Below are 20,369 nucleotides of genomic sequence, written 5' to 3' on the forward strand. Positions count from 1 at the left end.
TAGAAGATAACTTAGACTTATAGTCCAATGATGTGTGGGCAGAAAGATGCTCCTTATACAATTCATGTGCGTCTATATATACTAAGTAATCTTAAGCGCTGTCAAGTGCTAAAGCGAACCAAGAAGCAAAGCGGACGCGAGATAATATGTAATAAGGGTCCATAACGGAAAACATACAAAACATGCCCATAAGCGCCAGGGATATGTCAGAATTAATGAAAATAGAATCGGAATACGCACTGACGAACCGAACGGACATGGAATGGATGGACGGAGGACGTGCGACGGAACCGAGGATGTGCACGCCAATGCGCAACTAAGGAGTGACCAGAGCGCTGGCGCTTGCGAGTGGCCGACGAAGCACTTGAGTGCGCTGTGTGAGATATGAGTCGCGCTATGTATATTGGGAAGTGATAGTGACAATGGGGATTTAGATCCCTGCAAGCCCACAGAGATATTAGTCTCTACAGCATCCTATGCAGAAACCAGGCATTTACAGAGCAGATGCCTGCGATGATCGATGCTTACCTTGCCTGGAGCCTGGCAAAATCCAAGGAAGAGTTCAAGAGTTTTTTCAAGAGATTGTGGAATGAGGAGCTGGAGAGCAACTCAGACAATGGTGAATGGTCGATTAGTGTTATTGACGTGTTCTGTGAGTGATCTTGTTGTTGTTTGCTTACTTTTAATATTGATGTCAGCGTGACTCATTGTATTAGACACTTCAAAAGTGACTCTTCGAATCTTACCAATAGACACCACCATCTGCTCTGCAATGGTGCATCAAAGTGTCATGCCATGTTCACCAATATCCCCAACTGTAGGGATCACTACAGAAGCCCTTGACTTATACCATGTCGCACATCTTAGAAGTCCCCATTTGTCTATTCAAGCTTTCGTGAAAACCATGTGTGACTTGCATGGGGTAACTATTTTGATTTCTCTACTTATTGTGCTGATCATATGCAGGTGGAATTTCATAGACATCTATTGCATCAATTTTCTATCATGTTCGACTTATATCTTCAAATTCGATGCTCTGTGACAGCTATCATAGCCGAATCGCTTCAGCGCAACTCACCTGACTGGCACCTTAAACATGCATGCCCTACATGTACATATGAACTCGATGACGAAGAAGCACTAACATTCAGATTACTATATTCTATGGATGGTAACGACTCTTTAAAACAAATCCTGTGGAGGTCTTTAGACCATGACACTGACAACTCTCTCGCTCCCTCATCTGAAGTTCCTATGGGCCAACAATTCACAAGTGACCAGTACTTACCTCGTGCATTTGTAGACCGGTATTCTCGAGAGTCCGAAACAACAACTACTGTAGGTGACAAGGAAGATGCAGCCATTGAAGACTCTTGTGCTGGATGATGGAAAAATATGGGTGACGCTAAAACAAAGAAAGCGTGGGGGATATACAACGAAACAGGTATATTTGTGGCTGTTTGCCGTCACATATTTGTGTTACTTGTCACGGACATGGTATAGAGCGGTGAACTGTAAGTAGTGCTATTGTTTTCTCAGCTATTAATGAGTGTTTGGATAGTGCAAAGTATTCCCTTGCTGTTGTTGCAAAGTTGCTGGATGTATTCGGAAAACAATTAGGAAGCGGGTATGACATTGGTTGCCAGTTTAAGATGACACTCGACAGCAGCTCCCTTGGACCGCTCACTCGCTCGCTTCAACATACCTGCCTGGTTGGCGCCTTCCATGGACATGCTCACAGGCGCTTGTGCCAGCTGTTTTCACTCACAACATACATCAAGGGTCTGGGCCTCGAGGATCTCGAAACATGTGAAAGAACGTTCTCAAAATCGAATTCGCTGGCATCTGTGTTACCCTATGCAAGTGTGTTCCATCAGCAGCAGGCTATCGACTGTTTTTTCGAGCACAACGACGATTTTGAGGTCTACCTGTTACAAGTAACATCGGCTACATGGCCCCCCTATCATTTTTCCCCTTCGTCCTCGCCCTCGTATGCCTCCGGCTCGCACTTCTCTACCGACTATCCGTTGACCGGATCCTCGGGACCGTTCCCGTCCCTCGCTTCCCCCTCCCAATCGCACCAACGTGCGCACGTGCCTTCGGGCTATGACTCGTTCTGACTTGTGCCACCAATGTGGCTTTCCTTATCTTGTCTTATCTTTCCTTTGACTCGTGCATGCTGCACGTTGTATCATTTACCGTTGGCTCGTTCCAACGTTTCTCGGTCTCATTCCGCATTCGACCTTACATCACTAATCAGGCTCTGCCACCATCGTACCTATACCCTTTCCGTTTCCCCTTTGCCCTTACCTACAGTACGGTAGCCTTGCCCTTAACCCTTTCCACTTAGTATAAGTAGTCGGTCACTCTGTACTAGATTCCCTAACTTGAATCTACTCAATCTTCCCTCGAACATACTTCCCTCTGAAGCCCCCTCAGCTTCAGTCTCTAGTATCTTTTCTTAGGTGCTCATCGCGCCTAAGTCTACCTCGATCGACCACCTCATCGTTCGGACAAGACTGTCCTTACTTTGAGAACGTCAGTGACTTTGAAGACATCTGTCTTAGAAGTCACGTGACACGCGCGTCTCTGATATCTGCCGACTCGACGTCGCCAGTCTCAGTCGCTACACCGGACCCTTCCGGTTACGTCACGAACGTTAGCGGACGACGCCCCTCTTAGGGCTCCGCATAACAGATCTATTTGAGTGCGTAACACTACCCTAATATTTGTAAGTATATTTAGTACATAAATCGAATGTTAGCTGATGTAATCATTGTATTAGCCAATTTTTTGTACTGTAACTACAAACAAGCACAGGACATCTTGAACAATGGCGACACAACTCTACCAAAGCTCATGCAAGATCTGAGACTCATGGACAAGAGCATTTTTGAGTGCTGGCTAGAGGAAGAGAAGACCTACCTCCAAGGTCTAACGCGAGAACCCGAAGATGAGACCTTGCAGATGGAGTATTGGCAGAAGTTGGTGAATTTCACTGCAAGCGAGTGAGTGTAGCTTCCAAGATATATGAGTCTTGTGTTCACTGATGCTTCATTCACTTAGAGAGGCTCTTAAGGCTGCGATGGAAGCCTTTCAGGTCTATCATCACCAAGAGGCCGCGTCATACAATATCCAGATGCAAGATACCTGCAAATTGGAGACTGCACAACGTCACACTGTTGAGGACCACAAGAGGAATTTGAAACTTGTTCAAGCACTCGAACACAAACTCAAGATCACAATGTGCTGGACCCCTGAGGATGCAGATTGGCAGAGGGTGGGGAGGCTTGTTGCTCATAGGAAGTATCAACATGCATTGGATCACCTTGAAGGACTGATCATCGTGTGCATATTTGAACTAACAAGGATGAATCGGGCAGCTACAGGTGAGTTTGTTTAGACAATGTCTTGCTTGCGACTGGCAATTCTAATATCACTCAAGGCTACAAGCTATGTAAATACATCGCCAAGGCATTACAAACACACTTCATTACCATCTGAACCACCCTCAACACATATAATGCCATCACCGAGGCAATGCACCCTCCCCACAAAACACTTAAGTGGGACAAGATCGTGGAGTATGCGTTTCTAGCCAACTTTGACCTCTTATGCAACATGCGTGCAGACGTGTCTCAACAGCCTTGGGCATCACCTGTTGCTCGGAGGGCGATGGACCTGTATTTCAAAATGTGCCAGGCATGGGAGGAGATTCAATACTTGAACGTGGAGGTACGGCACCTAGTGACATACATCCGAGACAAAGACAAATACCTGCGGGCATTTGAGGATCAGTTGAAGGCTGTCAGTCCAACTCTCACCCATCAAGTCGCTATACATTGAAATGTCTGAGGATGGTTCAACTCACACCACCTAAAGCAGCTCCATGAGATATCAACACTTCCTGGCTTCACCGGGACAATATCCCCAGGTATAAGCACTCACACAGGTCTCGGAGAAAGCTCCAGCACACCGAATGCGCAGATCCCATCACAATTGGCAATTGCAGGTAGAACACCTACCTTTTGATAACAATAGATGACCTGCAGTGGCACTGGATACTCCGGATGACTTAGATGAGGAGGAGCAGGAAGAGGAGGTGGAAGAGGAGGCATCCAGAAGTTTGCAGGATGTGCTCCATGTTGCTGATGATCTCTCATGATTGGAACTTCATGATCACACCGATGAGCATTAGTATAGCATAATTTACACATTCTATGGACACATAAGACAGATTTACATATGTTAATGGTCACTTGCACATGAGCCATTGAAAACCGCTGTCAATATGTTCATCTGGGCATGAGATATCAAGATGTGGGAGCTCATTGTGTCGCACAGTGAACTCGAAAATTTGGCACCTTAAGCGATGTCAGGAACACATCGCGGCATTTACCAATATGCTGGCGGCACTTGGCCCTATGACCCTCTTGATCCTGCAGCGCTATATAAAGTCCCTCACTATTCAAGAGATATCAGAGGAGGCTCTGATCGCTTATATCTGCCTTGTCTTACAGGTGCAAATCCCATCTATCATCACCTATAATTATGGTTGTTAAGTGGGAGTCACAGGTGATGAGAATGTAATTGTATAGCTGTCGTGACCATACATACACATCAAGGTGAACAATATTTAGAAGAGGTGTATATGTTGTACAAAATGTGAAGACAATATTTAATATTTAAACCAACATAAAGATGGGTGCACGACTTCAAATTTTGGTGGTGTTTTGTGTGTCATCCAAAATATCAAATATTCACAACCATATTCCCACAGACAATATGTCAACAAACATAAGAAATATAGTCAGATTTTTCATGTCTGCTTCAACTTAAAGTTCAATTTCCATGTAAAACTTTGGAAAAAACTTGAAGTTTTATGTAAGAATCAAACTTTAAATTGAAGCAGACATCATCTAAAAAACTCGAGTCAGTCAATACAAGCTTTAAAACCTGTTCTGAACAAGCCACATTAGGCGTAGCTCAGGACAGTGTTCGTAAATACTTGTCTTAGTTTAATTGAGGCAGAGTTCAACCAGATGTGCTTAAGTAATTGAGATAGTCGAATATAATTAATTTTGCAAGGCAAAAAGAGTCGCATTTATGAGGTATACATATATGAGAAAGATATATACAGGTATTGTGATTTATAATATACATGTCACACATCAGTGTCCAAGTCATGATCTAAGTCTGCGGGGCTCAAGTTGAAATCGGACAGCTCATTCCCGACGTGCTGTTGCGAAATCCCACAAATGACCATATGATCTTTCCACCCATCCAACTCAACTTTCTCCTCATCCGTGAGACCGTCCATGTCTGAGCAGAGCATCTGAAAGGTAGAATTATTTGAGTCCAATGATACCTTAGACACAGTAAGTATCATGTGTCCCTGTTCCAACAGTATATGTTTTGTGAATGTGCCGGCTGCCCCCATCACATAGTGTAACTCCCTGTGTGGCGAGATGAGTAAAGTGTCGAGTCGGAAGCACATGTTCCATACCAATCTCATGACGAGGTGTAGGATGAATGGATTTTTGAATTTTGAATGGATCGTTAGCATCCCATCCTGTTGACGAGTCAGCGTGCAATTTGAAGTGGAAAAAAATGTACCACATTGAACAAATATTCATGCATAAATCTGTTCCCTTGAATGAGGTGTCTCACACGCTCAATACAAAAGGCTTCAGGGGAAATCGAGCTACCCTGTGGAGGAAGGAATTCGTAGGCGAGTACAATGCCTTCTCGAGTAAGTGTTGTGAGCACCATGCGCATAACGAGTACCGTGCGCCAAATCTTTGAGAGATCCTTCTTTTGGTTGTCCCAGTGGGGAGTTCCTATTAGTCGATTAGTTAGAAAACAATGACAAACTTCAAGTTGACATACCATGAAGACCGGGAATCTTAGGTGTCGCCTTTCAAATCACAGACTTGACAATTCATTTTTTGTCAGCAGGAGATGATGCCATCATGTCTTCTGTAAACACGATCCCTATGACAAGCTCCTTCGAGCGCTTGAAGATCTGCTCGCACATCGGTCCTGTAATCTGGAGATGGCGGTTGTTGTCCAGTGCCTCTGCAAGGCCTGCAGCTGCCTGCATTGTCTCAGAGACAACAGTCTCATGAGCAATGTACAGCGTTGCAGGTAGCTTTCGGGTGTGTTGTCGCATGTTAGATGAGCGAGCAGGGCCTGCTGTCTGTACCACAGACTTTCAGTGAAATATGCAAAAGATAAATAAAGGTACTTACATGTATGACATGCGAATGTGATATTTCACCTGTCGTGATGGGGAGAGGACAATGTTGAGGGTTTGTCAGCTCATCCTCATCATCAAATGATTGAGGAAGTTGTATATGGTGCGGATTAGGTGCCTGCATAGTGTTGAAGTGAGAGAGATCATTGAGGTGCCCCGAACTATATGAGTCTTATGATTCATTAGCCGCAATGTCATATTGATGATGAAACAACTCACCATAGTCTTCATAAGCATTTGATGGTCCAGCGTAAGTGTCGATGACATCATAAGCAGGGGCAAAGGGCGCATAATCAGTGTGCACGCTTGATGGACCAGCATACGTGTTTGATGGTCCAGCATAAGTGTCGATGATGTCGTGAGCAGGGGCAAAGGGCGCATAATCAGCGTGCGCGCTTGATGGACCGGCGTATGTGTTTGATGGTCCAGCATAAGTGTTGATTATGTCGTGAGCAGGGGCAAAGGGCGCATAACCAGCTTGCACACTTGATGGACCGGTGTGTGTGTTTGATGGTCCAGCATAAGTGTTGATTACATCGTGAGCAGGGGCAAAGGGTGCATAACCAGCTTGCGCACTTGATGGACTGGCGTAAGTGTTTGACTGGGATGTGGGAAGAGTTCAGACCGGACCTGCGAGTGGGTTTTGGTATCGTAGTTTTACCTCTGGCTCGTTTCGCAGGCATGCACTGGCAGGACTGGGGTGACTGAGGGTGCAGTAAGGGTGGAGGGTACAGATAAATATCCGCATGACATTCTACTACATACTTAAACAAGATATATGTCATCAAGAAGCAATGATAAGATGCTGAAGAAGGGTGAGATGAAGGGGTACTATGTAAAAGAAAAGCATGCGTGATGACAAACCAATACAATCTGGGGGGTCGCCATCATAATGAAACATTGGCACAAGCAGCATGTATTATTACATGTCCTCTTATCGATTGATCAGTGTTGTACGCAGTGAATACAAAATTCGTGTCACATACCACAATTGGAAGGGCCTGAATAGCCACCAATCTAGTTCTCATCATGGGGCACCTCATCCCCCACTGATGCCCCGAGACACTCTTCTTCATCAGAATCCGAGTCCGAAGAATCATCCAGAATGATCTGATTGTCATCGCTGTTGTGGATCTCAAGGCTAGGGAGCCGGGATCGCAAGTCTGTAGGTCTGGATTGCAAAAACATGTCTTTGGTTCATGAACCCAAGATCTTTGAAATCTGTTCAGCTTGGGCTGAGGTAACACAAAGGACTTCGCATTCATCTTCATAGATGGCTTGAAGATAATCTCTATCATCCTTAACCTCCTTGCAGCCACAATCAGAAAAAAATGCTCCTAAAACTCTGCAACTCCCTGTCCGCAAATCCAACTTGTTCCTTGTTCTCATCATGCAGGGCATCAAGGAATGCAGTGAAGTGCTCTGACTCCTCAATTTCCCATGCGGTCACCACCAGGCGCTGGTGGGCAGTCTCACGAGCAGCAAGCTTGGCTTTGTACCCTTTGTATAAGGTCAAGGAACATAGTTGCACGAGGCCATTTTCTAAAAGTCCAAAGTGCTTATTCAATATAGAAATCAGTCTTCATAATTAGGTAGAAGAAATGTATTGTACCTTGAAAAGTGTTTCGAATGATACATGTGGATCACGGTCGCTCCCCATGACACGAGCTGCATAATGAACCTCGATTGGAGCTGAATATACACAATATGGATGCTGCTTCCTCTTCATTCTGTCTTGTATGAACCGCCATCAAGCAGCACATTCAGGGTTCAGAGGCCTAGACAGATCAAAAAATATGCTATCTGTCTCTTTGGCAGGACTCCCAGGTGTCCTTTCTGGCCTTGTGCTTAGTGGTGAAGTACACAAGTCAGAATTCATAGTATTAGGAGAGCTCCCTGACTTGGAGCTAGAATAAAAAAGAGATATTTCAGGAGTGGTAGCACGTCCACTGGACAGAAGAGAAGATGGGGGGCTATTTGATGGACTTGGGGGGCTGGGAGAACTGCTGGGAGGAGGAGGAGATGAGACTTGGGAAGAACTACTGGGCTGATAGTGAGATGGTGAAGACATCTGTACACACTTTGAACTTGACAATGGAAGGAACTTACTGATATATAGATGAAACCTGCCAATACTATAGGCTGATATCAGCACGATACCTTGTGAATGCACAGTCTGCGGAGTCTCAAAGACATAGTTACTGCCAGCAACTCATCAGCAAAGCTCACAAGGAAGGGCCTAGTCAAGACTTGGCTATTTAGCGGATGTGAGTATCTTTTACCACTTTATTATTACATTACATAGACTGATGTATACCAGGCTGTGTCCCAACTGCAATGAGGAGTTCCTTGCCATCGAGGCAGTTATTCTGCATCTCGATTCTCAGTCTACCTGCTGGCCATGTGAATCACGCCCGCAACAATTCCCAATTCCACCCGGATTGCAAGGTTCTCGTTCATCTGCATCGTCCACTACTGGCTCTTATCATCCTCAATCCGGGTATGTCTTTGGTGTTGGCAAAAACCTATTTGACAGGTTGCAAGAAGATCAATATGAATACCGGAGGAAAATAAATACCTATTATCCTTTCCATGATGAGGGGGAGTGGGAATTAGCAAGATTTCTAGTTGAAAACCTGACTCAAACTCAGATCGACAAGTTTTTGAAGCTGAAATGGGTAGGAGACTTGGAGCCCTATTTAACAGGTATGACTCTACGTTTACAGTTTCACACCCGCCCAAGACCATCTTTCACCTCAAAAGATCAACTTCTTGATTGGATTGATGTGCTCCCCTCTTTTGTACCATGGAAAGTCTCGACCATGGAGTTCACAGGCTACAAGATGACTTATCCCTTGCAACTCATCTGGTGTGATGCTCTTGAAGTCGTCAAACAGCTCTTCAGTGATCCTGTTTTTGCTAACCATATCACTTTTCATCTCCATGTTGTTAATACTGGGGGTCAGCATGAATATGGGGATTATATGAGCACTGATATGGCATGGAAAATTCAGGTCAATTCTATCTGTTAGTCTACTGTTCAAATATTGACTTCGTATTCTTAAGACCATCTCCCAGTAGGTGCTACACAAGTACCGATAATCTTGGGATCAGATAAAACACCTGTGACGTGCACCACTGGAGGGCTTGAGATGCACCCACTTTTCATTACGATTGGTAACCTCGATTCAGAAGTTTGCTCCAAGGCTACACTACGAGCTTGGTGCTGTATTGCTTACATGCCCATTGCTAAATTTCATGTGCATCCTGATTGTCAGAGCATTCTGCAGGCATGCCTGTGGCATAGATGTGTCGATCTCATCTGTGCCAACCTCAAGGTCGCAGCAAAGAATGGTTGTTTTATGCCCTATCCTTCCCAATACATCTGTTATGTCTTTACACCAATTGTCTCTCACGTATGTGACCTTCCAGAGGCTACCATGATCGCTACAGTCAGTAAAAGTGCCTCTCCCATAACTATGGCGACACAAGCAAATTTTGGTGATGGAGTTCTCTACCCTCCCCGCACTGGACAACACACACTGCAACTTGTCTATGAGATCTCCAAGGAGGTCGATCCTTGGGATCTTGATAAATTCCAGAAGGCAGCAAAAGCGGTGCATCTGTCTGGAGTTCACATGCCATATTGGCATGATTGGACGTTTGCATGCCCATCTGTCTTTCTCACTGGTGAAGTTTTGCATACCTGTATCAAGTTTTTTGTGGACCATCCGCTCAATTGGATCAAGGAGACAGTAGGGAAACCTGAGCTGAACGCTCGCTTCATGGTTCAGCATAAGTGGGTGGGAACACGTCACTTCACCAAAGGTGTCACCCATGTCAACCAAATGACAGGGCGCAAGCACTGAGATATTCAATGCATCATTGTTGCTTTGATTGCAGGCACTGCTCCACCCAGGTTCATTTGTTCCATCTGTGCCCTCATAGAGTTCATCTACCTTTCTCAAAATCCAGTTCATTCTCCTGATTCCCTGCAGTTGATGGTGCAAGCACTTTCAGATTTTCACTTATTCAAGAATGCTATTGTTGACACTGAGGTGAGGAGGGGAAAGAAAGGTGTTAAAGACAATTTTTTTTATACCGAAACTCGAGCTATTGCAAAGCTTCAGAGGCATGGTCATGAAAATGGGCAGGTTGATGCAGTTTTCAGCTGATATTACAGAGCGCTTACTCATTACACACTGCAAACATCTCTTTGAGCGTACAAACCGGCGATCTACTGATTTTACAGAGCAGTGCATACGGATCCTCAACCACCAGGAGTCGATGGAATTATGCAACCTGTATGCATTGTTCTATTCTCGTGGCGCGTCACTTGTCAATGCCATACACATTGAAGATGAAGAAGTGACAACCATTAATCCAGCACTTTCCTCGATTTCTCGTGTTCTCCCTGATGAAACACATTCTGTTCATGGACCTCGGCCAGTTCGGAATCATTTTCTTAAGGGCATTCTTTCTGGAGACGCTCTCACTGCCTTCCATCTGACCTTGACGCCAGATTTTAATGCTCTGACACCCATCACTATTGAAGCCAAATACTCACTTGTTGATTTCAATCATGCGCTCTCTCAGTTTATCAATCAATTATCCCTCTCCACTGGTGAGCATACCTGCTGGGACCATGGATACGGACACTTTTGCACATGGAATGAATTTCAACTACAGTTTCACTCTGCTTTCCAGCCATGAGTCATCATGCCAAGCAGAGTGATACAAGCATACCCGCCAAGTGATGCATTCCCCCTCAGAAACTGCAATACTGTCCTAATCAATGTCATGGGCAGTGACAGCCAAAGCAGTAAGTGTATTCTTGCACTCATGTTCCAGATCTAATTTGAGATCATCTTCAGCCAGTCGTATTGCACAAGTTTGACTCATCTTTCAGCCAAAGATTCCATGGGCTTCTGACTTGGTGTTACCAATGTACCTTTCAAGTCCACTCCTCTACCGTCCAATTCTTCCACTTCGTCGCTAATCCCAGTGATTGTCCTGAACTTGCGATGTGGACAGTGGAGCGCACGTACATGATAGACCAATGTGGCAGACATTGTAGGTGTGGTGGTGTCGTGTCATTGACAGATGTAACACACGCTGTCGAATTGATACCAGAATATGGTAACAAGGTAGATGAGAGGATTTCTTCAGCCACTAGTTCGGAGTAGTGATGGACAGGTCCGGTTCAGTCCGGTTCTCTATGAAATCCAGAGAACCGTGGACTGGACCATTGGTTCAGTTCTCTCAGTGAGCAGAACTGTGGACCAGACCATTGGTTCAGTCTGATAATGGTCCAGTTCCAGTTCAGCAAGGGTTCAAACTAAGAAACGGACCCAAAAAATTGCTGTCTGCAAAGGAAGGGCTTCAGAGGGTGTGAATTGATTTCATGCACCCCAGATCTACATACCACATTAGCATCGTAAATGTAGACACCATCATGAAATGTTAGCCCTGGCTTGGCCCAGCCTAAGCCGTGGCCTGAGCATGCAAACAGGTAGGCAAATGACTTAATGATTTATGAGTAGATAAAACAATAAGATGATAACAGTGCGCGATGAGCCACATACCTGAACCTCCAATATCATATCCTGCCATTCGCAGACTTCATCATCGCAACTCGTGAGCGATGAGACGGGCAAGAAGGTGGCTGTTTGAGCCACCATCTGTGGTGATATGTTGTTGTTGATGGTTTTGCTTTGACAATGAGGACAGAGGTAGCTGGGTGGCAAGGATGGAGAGGGCACATGTCAGCAAATGCTAATGTGGCTTGAACATATGCGGAGGACACTGGAACACGCCAGAACAGTGGAAGGAGTGGAAAGAGGGACAAGACAGCAAGAATGAGAGGGTGCAAGTGGTGGTATGCACAAGAGTAATCATAAGTTAATAAAAATGATCAGTTACCATGATGAAGTAGCATAAAAGCATACAATACACGCGCCTTTGCAACTGAGAAAAAGAGATCCCCACTCAAAAGTCTACTTCATCCCCATCCAGAGTCGACTCTACATGCACACACCGTGAATGTACCTCATGCAGACTGGAGGTAGCTGGGTGAGTCCTAACAACAGAACTAACATAATCAAACATACCCTAAACCCGATCTTCATCAATTGTTGCACTCTTCACCAAATGGCATACTGTAGAGATTCACACATCCAATGAATTGAAGCTATTTGGTGTGACCGTCACACAAATTTGAAGTCATTGGTGTGCTTTCTGTCGAGGTTTCTAAATTCCCACTTTCTCGCATCACATAAGCCGCATCACACAGTGTGTCATGAGCGCAGCCGCACTGCGGCTGGCCCATGTAAGTCTGGAGATCGAAATTTTCATACCATCCCTTATTACTTGACAATTGGTTCGAGAATTCTGCAAGTCCTTGAACTGTGGACCGGACCGATGGTTCAGTTCTCCCTATTGCCTGAACTTTGAACTGGACTTCGGTCAGGTTCGAAATGGTTTGGGTTCGAACCATGGTTCAGGACCGGACCTGGCCATCACTAGTTCGGAGAGCTATGACCGGTTTTTTCTCAACAGTTTTGCAGATAAGGAAAGTTATCATACATTTAGCACAGAGTTCGCATAGACCCAGTATCAGTAGCTCATACTACTACTAGTAGTGACAACAGAGATGCACAATCATTACAAAATTTTACAACAGTTGTCATCGCTGATTATAAATGGCCCTAGTCTAGGGTTCGAAATGAGTATTCACATTCCAAACCCTAGACTAGTGGCTCTAAACAATTAACTCAATATAATACCATTATTTCGAACCATTTAACAATTATGACGCTACCGCATTATTAGATTTACATTTTACTATGGATAACTTTGTTCCACCAATCACGTTGCTCCATCACCACTAGCGCTGTAAGCTCACCATAAGCATCAAACTTCTTTTTGACAAGCGAAAATTATGGGTCTCTTGCTGATGATGGAAAATCTGATTATATTTGTTATATTTGTTGACATATTGTCTGTGGGAATATGGTTGTGAGTATTTGATATTTTGGATGACACACAAAACACCACCAAAATTTGAAGTCGTGCACCCATCTTTATGTTATTTTAAATATCAAATATTGTTTTCACATTTTGTACGATATATAAACCTCCTTTAAATATTGTTCACCCTGATGTGATCACTAGTACTAGATGAAATTTAAAAGGACAGTCTAGTATTCCTTGCAAGGATCGCTTCTAGGCTGATTTCCATCACATGCTTTCTGATCACGACGCGCAGCGGCGATCAATTGATGCCATGCTATCCAATGATAATCCAATTGAACATGGCACGTGTCGGCATCATACTATAAATTTGAATCGGCCTACTACAGTAATCCACCGTCACTTGTGTCAGCAAAACTTCGAGCATGTCTCACAGCACAATAACATATTTTAAAGAAAATCGTGATTGACCATTACTTTCTAATACATGTACTATTGTATATAATGAAATCTTGAGAGCATCAGAGCATGTATTGTAGAGTAGTGAACGAATCAAAAATTTGGCCTTTATCAACACTCCACCGTCACTTGTGTCAGTCCCAAAAAAGGTATTACTCAGCTAATCGTATGTGATTAATTATCGCCGATAAGCGATATATTCCTTCATTGCCTCTGCATAAGCCTTGTCTTGTTCAGCACGAGCCATCTTTTTCTTCTTTGCTATGGAGCGGGCAATACCAGGAATTTGTAGGAAGGATTTTTGTTAGTATGTGACGCGCCATATTGTACCATACATAACTCGCTAGCCTGGTTTAGCTAATATCTGTCATTGCATGACATACTTAGATCTGATAACTTGTTGATTGTGTAGCTCTTCACCGGCATCGAACTGGCACATTGAGAATGCTATGATATTTACCAAAAACATGTGTCAAATGTCAGTGAAGGTAATCTTCATCAATATATGAAGTCCGAGTGAATCACAAAAATCATTCAAACTATGTACAGAAAAGTGAAATTTCAGCTACAAATTGCAACATCATGACCTTTCCTGCTGGCAGATTTGAGACATTGTACCAGCCATACATAGCTCTATATGCCACAAAAATGTATCAGCAAGAATTGTGTCTAAATAATGTGATTTGACGATGTTGTTGTGCATTGACACAAGTGATGGTGGAAACGCAAGTGGCGGTGGATTACTGTATTTCAAGTCCGAGATGGCTTGCCCACCAAGTATCATGGAGGTATGTACTCTGCAAGATAGTCAATCCATTTATCGGAACTAATCATCATATCATAGAAAAGTTAGCTTCAACTTGAAGGCAATGGTTGCTTACACCCATGACATTCTCATATCCCTACACACCTACAATATTTTGGGCGACCGTGAAACCGCGCCCATGGGTACCATTCAAGTCTCATGAAGGGCCCGTCAAAGTTCCATTCCTGCCCTTCAGGCCCAGGTCCGATGACTTGCTCAGCATCTACAACATCAGCACGCATATTATACCTGGAGCTAATCCCAGGGTCACCCCAGATATTCCAGTTCCCGAGCCGCCACCTCGCTCTTCGAAAAGAACCGGGCAGGATATCAAGAAACTGGGACTCGAACTTATGGAACAACAGGTCTGGTTATTGGAGGACGGTTATTCCGAGGTTGCGAACGAAAGGTTGCTGTGGAATTGTGTCAACTGATATGTGAAGAAAGACCGAGATGCCAAAGTCAGAACGAAGGAGATACCCTTATTCCTTGTGCACGGAGCAGGCTTTCCAAAGGAAGTGAGTGCCTACTCACAGTCCGCATGCTAGAATCTGACGATGCATCATGCATACTTAGATTTGGGAGACCACCCTATGTTATCTACTTACTGCTTGTGGTCTCATAGACGAGATATGGTCATGGGAGTTCGTGCAACATGGCGACTCTGCTCTGCTGAACAAACAGAATCTCAGTGGTACCTGTGAGATGCAGTTGCTCAGACCTATTGCTTGGATCTAATCGACAGCAGTTGACTGGACTGACAACGCGAGAGACATCACAAACTTTCTCATTAACTATATGCCAGAAGAGGCAGAAACACCTCTCCCCATTCAACTTCATCGACTTCCTGCATCCATCGGTGAATCATGTCAAAAAGTGGTTTCTCCTCCCGGACCTTGGTCATGGTAGGACACTCATTTGGAGGTTGCTCAGTGTATGTTGTCGGCGATTCTGAGACCTGTCGAATCTCACAATATTGAACAGGACGTTAACTGCATTGCATTTCCCTGCCTTGTTCTCCTCGACGATTCTCCTCGATGCGATGATTGATACTTACCAAAAATATACGTGGGAGCACATGCAGTACTTGGTTAGGGCTACTTTGTTAAGGCGTGATCAATGGCAAACATCGGAGTACTACTGACTATGATTACAGGGAGGACGCCCTGCATTCCTTTAAATCTTCACCCATGTTCTCTGCTTGGCATCCTGACGTCCTTCGGCTCTATGTTGATTTCGGACTGTACGAGGATGATAGCAGAGGCGTCAGATTGAATATGTCTCCCATTCACGAGGCTCTTATCCTCGCAAACCCACTAGTTAGCCTTGAAACCTGGGAATTGATGGAAGCGCTTGACGAAAATATTGAGCTACTGTGGATTCTTCCTGGAAAACAAAGCCAGGATGTGTAAGCCAAGATGGCAGGACCAAGTTCACTGACTGATACACGTTATCCGACAGGTCGATGCTAGTGGAAGATAGGAAGCAGCGTGCTTGGCGCAGACCCACCAATTCATCTAACATTATCTTCAAGTCATCTGGCCATCTCGTCTGTATCTCTTCTTTGATTGTTTATATAACTAACACAAGTGTGACCTAGATCCCTCAAAAGGCTCCAGAAGAGCTTGGTATGTTGACATGAAGGATTAATTGTTTGCCATCTAACTGTTCACACAGCGCAAATCATCACCGACTTTCTGCACAGGAAATATGGTATTTCCTCAGGGAAATCAAAACTCTAGAATCGTGTATAAGAAAGAGCCGGAAACTTTGGGAACCATTACGGTACTTAAACTTTGACTAGGCCCTGTATAATATCACGTAAAGCATCACTTTTTTTCAGACATTCAGAGTAAATGAGGAGAAAAACAAAACAAGCCACTAGCTAATTATGAGCTTAACAGAAAGTTATGAGCAACCATCGCCAAGGATCTATCATATTGTATGCAAGGTTGCAGGAACCCAGAACTTCAAATTCGAGCTCGCTCCAAAACTAAAGTCGCGCCACTGGTACCTGAGCCTGAGGGGAGCTATAGACAGGCAATGTCTTGCTAAACTCCTCCCAGCGCTTATCTGATATGATGGGTGACCATACGTATGGCTCAACCTCCATCGCAGTGAGCAACTCCTCCAGGCGAGGCAAAGCTGCGGACAAAGCAGCATCCTCCATATGCATGATGGCCTTCTGCGTAAACATGCCATGTTCCACATACCACGTGGCATCTGTCTTGATCGCATTGATGTTATACAGATTGACAAGATATTGGGAGATCCCTTGGTCGACAGCGGCATCATAGGCCATGTGGTGTCCCATGGATTCGACCATCTGCTGACAGCGTGGCTGCACGTATTGCATGAATGCCTGCATGAAATCGGACGAGGAGGAAACTGTCTCAGTTGCCTCGTCAAATAACGAGATTTCGTGCATCGCAAGTGGCCCATCTGGGTGTGTCGAGAAAGGTAACTCGTACATTTGCGACAAGGTGTCTGCCACGAGTCCTAGAATTTATCTGTAAGTCTTTGGTTGGTGTGAACATCAATGTACTGTACTGACACATGGAAAGCGCTGGAATCTTTGATCAGCATCACATCACCGGAGAAGGCTAAAAGTCATTTACCTAAAATGTCACCTTCAGCGATGCTAACTCCCCTTGCCTCGCTCTGTGAAACAGATTAATTATTGCTCTAGCATGACTGTCAAAGAGAAGGTGCTCATACATAACAGTTGGACAGCTGGTTATATTCGAAGAGGCCTTGGGCTCCAAGCCTTTCAGACAGTGCGTAATTTGCACCTTGTGCATGCTGAAGCATGACTGCTTTGCAGCAAGCCGTGATGCCATTGTAGAAACAACAATACAACGAGGAACAAAAGAGGCTCCTAGCTGTATCTATAAATGTTGTGAGGTCGCGCGTTGCCTAGTCTGCTATTCTTGAGACGACAAGTGCGTTCGACCCTAGGGGAAGCGAGTGCAGCAAGGATCTAGAAGTGTGCGCTGAAGCGAAGCGCGAGAAAGCGCAGGTGCGCGCAAGGCGTGGGAACATGCGCGCGTATTAGCGCGAAGCGCAGGAAAGCACGCGCGTGTATGCAGAAATAATAGAGAAGTTAGACTCAAGTGCTAATATGATGCAATATAAGAGAAGAGAGATGCGAAGTGTAGACAGATAGACTTCTATTATGTTCTGCTAAGTAAAATGGTGGGTGGTAACTAGCGCTATAGGGCGCTCAAGCGCGGGAACGCGCGCGAGCGTATACATTGTGAAGCGCAGGGAAAGCTGCGCCTTGTATAGGGATAGCTGTGGGTAGCGCACGGAGTGACACTACAAGTTCGTGCTATGTACTCCTTAGTGAAAACTTGTCATATCACACCATGAGACACACAAGTCTCTACACCATGTCGCACACGCACATCAAGATTCTTGTCCATAAACTGTTCGACAGCCCATTTGTGAAGCGCTCTCAGAACGAATGCCTGAGCAATGGCGTGTAATAAAGGAAGCTGTTGTGTTCGGTATGAAATTATGGGCAAAGGATTTCCTTGCAAACTGGTGACATGACGACGCTGAAAATAATGCACGGTGATGAACAATGCCACCTGGAGGTAAGGTATTGCAACTGAGCCAAGCACTAGCGACCCGACCGCAACGTGCCATATAGACGACATGAAGTCATGATGCATTGTGTCGGACTTGGTGACGTCTCCGAGAAGGGCTGAAGGCGGTAAATGGACGTGATTAAAGCTTGTGAGTGCATGATTGACGGGGGACGAGCCTCCTCTAGGTGGTAGCAACCTAGTCATAGAGCAATAAGTTTGAAATCGGTGAAATAAATTAAAAAAAGCACTCGCGTTGAAGTCACCCCGTTGCACATATCATATCCGTCGTTCAGATTCACAAGAAATGGCCAAGGTCCACGGCATTTGCCATCCACGTACAGTTGCGCAAAAACAACGGCGACGCATGGAAGACCTTTCACTGGAATGGTTGGTGGCATGAACCTGCGCTAGCATGATTAGCAGCTCTCAAAGATATACTGATCTCGTACTTGGCATCCGAGGGCGACGGTGTATGGAGGTCAAATTCGCCTGTTGGAAGAAGTGTCGCTGATGTCTTCATTCGGAAAATGTCTAGACCTCTCCCCAGCTCAGTAAGGCAGAATTGACCACTGCAAAGAGATTATGTAGTGCCTCTGCAAAATGAACATGAAAGTGTGCTCACATGACATCCCACCAAAGAATGTCCTCGACGAGGGAGACCAGATCAGGTCTAGTAGTCACAGCATATTTTGCAAGTGTTCCTGCGACCAGATTGTACTGGATTGTCACCAGCATAGTCGCGGCCTCATCTCGGACTATGATTGGGTCGGTGTGGATGTCCCAAATTTTTTGCATCAAATTCAATGTGTCATTAAGAGTGATGCCTGCAATACGAGATCAAGACATGCCCCGCGAACAAAACAGTTTGATATGCACCGAGTGCTAAGCCAATGGCCTTGGCTCTCTCATATGAGAGGACCACTCGAACATTGCAACTGAGGAGCTCAGAGCGTTTTTTGAATAGATCTGACTGACAAAGCTGCGACGTAGGTGTCATAATGGAATGTCTCGGAGTGGGGTAACAAAGCGTGTTACTCCGACCCTCGTCTGTTATATAGTATCTAGATAGTCAAGGACCTATCAGTCACAATCATGTAGGCCACAGGGTTACAAGAAGCAAACTTATTAAACTTTCAAGTCTGTTTTGGACCAGTCATATTTGGTGTAGCTCAGCAGGTGTTTCATAAATGCTTGTATCTGACAGAATCTATCAAAATGTTGCGCGTATCACATATGGAGCAGCTTGAGTGCGGGGTAAAATACCTTGTAGATATTGCATCAAATTGAATATGCCTGCTTGCCTGACAGCTTGGTGCGAGCCCGCTTGCTGGACATACTACATATCTGTGAATTCCAGGACCCGACAAGGACCTTGCAAACTTACTAGTGCGGTGTCTGTGACTGTTACCACTCCGCCAGCATTCGGTGGTTAAGCTGTGGTGAAAACCTGAGTGCCAGTAGTGCAACGTAAGAACGTAATGATAAGATCTGTGATGGTTGGTAAGTAATTGGATTTTTTTCCAGTTCGATGGTCAGACTCTCACAGGTTCAGAGCCCTCCTGTCACTAACATAATGTTGGGTGTTGGGGACTTCTTTGTGCAGCCATCCATTCTGTGGGTGCTTTACTTGACAATGGAAATGCAATGGATGAGCAGTGCATAAACCCACTGATCAGCAAAAGACTCATAATTTTCGCTTGTCCAAAAGAAGTATGATGCATAGTACGGTGATCAAGCTTATGGCACTGCTAATGGAACAACGCGATTGGTGGCACAAATTTTTCCGTGAATATCCAGTCCAATCCAGGCCATTTTTGGCACAACCCGACCTGGACCAGTCCCAATTTTAGAGGACATCTGGGAAATGTAATTTTCTGAGTCCGTCCGGCTGGGTCCACCCAAGTGCGGATCTGTCCGGTTCAGGACATGATGCACCATTGGTTATCTTTATGCTTTATCTCTTGCTTTCAACCAACCACTGCCCCAGCACGCCTTTGCACATCTGCCCGGTATGTGTTCTCTCAATCTCTATGCTACCTGTAAGTTTCTAATGCGACCTGTATTTCCTGAGTACGAACTACTACATTCCACAGTATGTCATTCATTTCTCAATGTTTATGCGATCCTCAAGCTACTAGATAACATTGGTAAGTTTATTTCTGTGCCCGCCAGATGAATATGACTGATATCCTCCAATTACCAGGCTTCTTGACAACCATGAATACCCCATCCACCTCGTGGGGTGCACCATCATGACAGGCTGTCCTCAATGCTCAACTGGCTC

The 20,369-nt window shown here is 44.9% G+C and overlaps 6 protein-coding genes across 6 annotated transcripts; 3 read left to right on the plus strand and 3 right to left on the minus strand.

Moving 5' to 3' along the window:
• Positions 1 to 3,540: 3,540 nt before the first annotated feature.
• On the plus strand, positions 3,541 to 4,165 carry F5891DRAFT_1188843 (uncharacterized protein; the record flags this gene model as incomplete). The annotated part of the gene is made up of 3 exons (XM_041367048.1): positions 3,541 to 3,831; positions 3,883 to 4,012; positions 4,053 to 4,165. 3 exons carry the CDS (start codon positions 3,541 to 3,543, stop codon positions 4,163 to 4,165), a joined length of 534 nt encoding a protein of 177 aa, XP_041225727.1.
• Positions 4,166 to 5,164: 999 nt separating this feature from the next.
• Positions 5,165 to 7,985, minus strand: F5891DRAFT_980444 (uncharacterized protein; the record flags this gene model as incomplete). The annotated part of the gene is made up of 11 exons (XM_041377002.1): positions 5,165 to 5,572; positions 5,671 to 5,840; positions 5,890 to 5,917; positions 5,990 to 6,199; positions 6,252 to 6,280; positions 6,476 to 6,857; positions 6,918 to 7,010; positions 7,243 to 7,257; positions 7,295 to 7,419; positions 7,601 to 7,814; positions 7,869 to 7,985. 11 exons carry the CDS (start codon positions 7,983 to 7,985, stop codon positions 5,165 to 5,167), a joined length of 1,791 nt encoding a protein of 596 aa, XP_041225728.1.
• A 608-nt stretch (positions 7,986 to 8,593) lies between these two features.
• F5891DRAFT_1128621 (uncharacterized protein) lies at positions 8,594 to 11,442 on the plus strand (the record flags this gene model as incomplete). Its single annotated transcript, XM_041364297.1, has 11 exons — positions 8,594 to 8,756; positions 8,804 to 8,934; positions 8,983 to 9,283; positions 9,323 to 9,672; positions 9,826 to 9,951; positions 9,973 to 10,084; positions 10,127 to 10,314; positions 10,343 to 10,825; positions 10,853 to 10,944; positions 10,984 to 11,078; positions 11,291 to 11,442. The coding sequence occupies 11 exons, from the start codon at positions 8,594 to 8,596 to the stop codon at positions 11,440 to 11,442; spliced, it is 2,193 nt and encodes a 730-aa protein (XP_041225729.1).
• A 3,130-nt stretch (positions 11,443 to 14,572) lies between these two features.
• F5891DRAFT_1188847 (Alpha/Beta hydrolase protein) lies at positions 14,573 to 16,234 on the plus strand (the record flags this gene model as incomplete). The annotated part of the gene is made up of 10 exons (XM_041367049.1): positions 14,573 to 14,887; positions 14,936 to 15,010; positions 15,069 to 15,192; positions 15,241 to 15,351; positions 15,402 to 15,426; positions 15,477 to 15,596; positions 15,649 to 15,900; positions 15,954 to 16,041; positions 16,093 to 16,120; positions 16,170 to 16,234. The coding sequence occupies 10 exons, from the start codon at positions 14,573 to 14,575 to the stop codon at positions 16,232 to 16,234; spliced, it is 1,203 nt and encodes a 400-aa protein (XP_041225730.1).
• A 251-nt stretch (positions 16,235 to 16,485) lies between these two features.
• On the minus strand, positions 16,486 to 16,920 carry F5891DRAFT_1188848 (uncharacterized protein; the record flags this gene model as incomplete). Its single annotated transcript, XM_041367050.1, has 1 exon — positions 16,486 to 16,920. The coding sequence occupies one exon, from the start codon at positions 16,918 to 16,920 to the stop codon at positions 16,486 to 16,488; it is 435 nt and encodes a 144-aa protein (XP_041225731.1).
• Positions 16,921 to 17,715: 795 nt separating this feature from the next.
• F5891DRAFT_1227767 (uncharacterized protein) lies at positions 17,716 to 19,185 on the minus strand (the record flags this gene model as incomplete). Its single annotated transcript, XM_041369526.1, has 6 exons — positions 18,962 to 19,185; positions 18,708 to 18,909; positions 18,535 to 18,654; positions 18,425 to 18,487; positions 17,872 to 18,281; positions 17,716 to 17,810 (listed from the first exon to the last, which is right to left on the minus strand). Exons 1-6 carry the CDS (start codon positions 19,080 to 19,082, stop codon positions 17,716 to 17,718), a joined length of 1,011 nt encoding a protein of 336 aa, XP_041225732.1. The 5' UTR covers positions 19,083 to 19,185.
• Positions 19,186 to 20,369: the final 1,184 nt, after the last annotated feature.

Source organism: Suillus fuscotomentosus (genome assembly GCF_016647785.1).
Source record: "Suillus fuscotomentosus strain FC203 chromosome Unknown F5891scaffold_28, whole genome shotgun sequence".
Taxonomy (NCBI): domain Eukaryota; kingdom Fungi; phylum Basidiomycota; class Agaricomycetes; order Boletales; family Suillaceae; genus Suillus; species Suillus fuscotomentosus.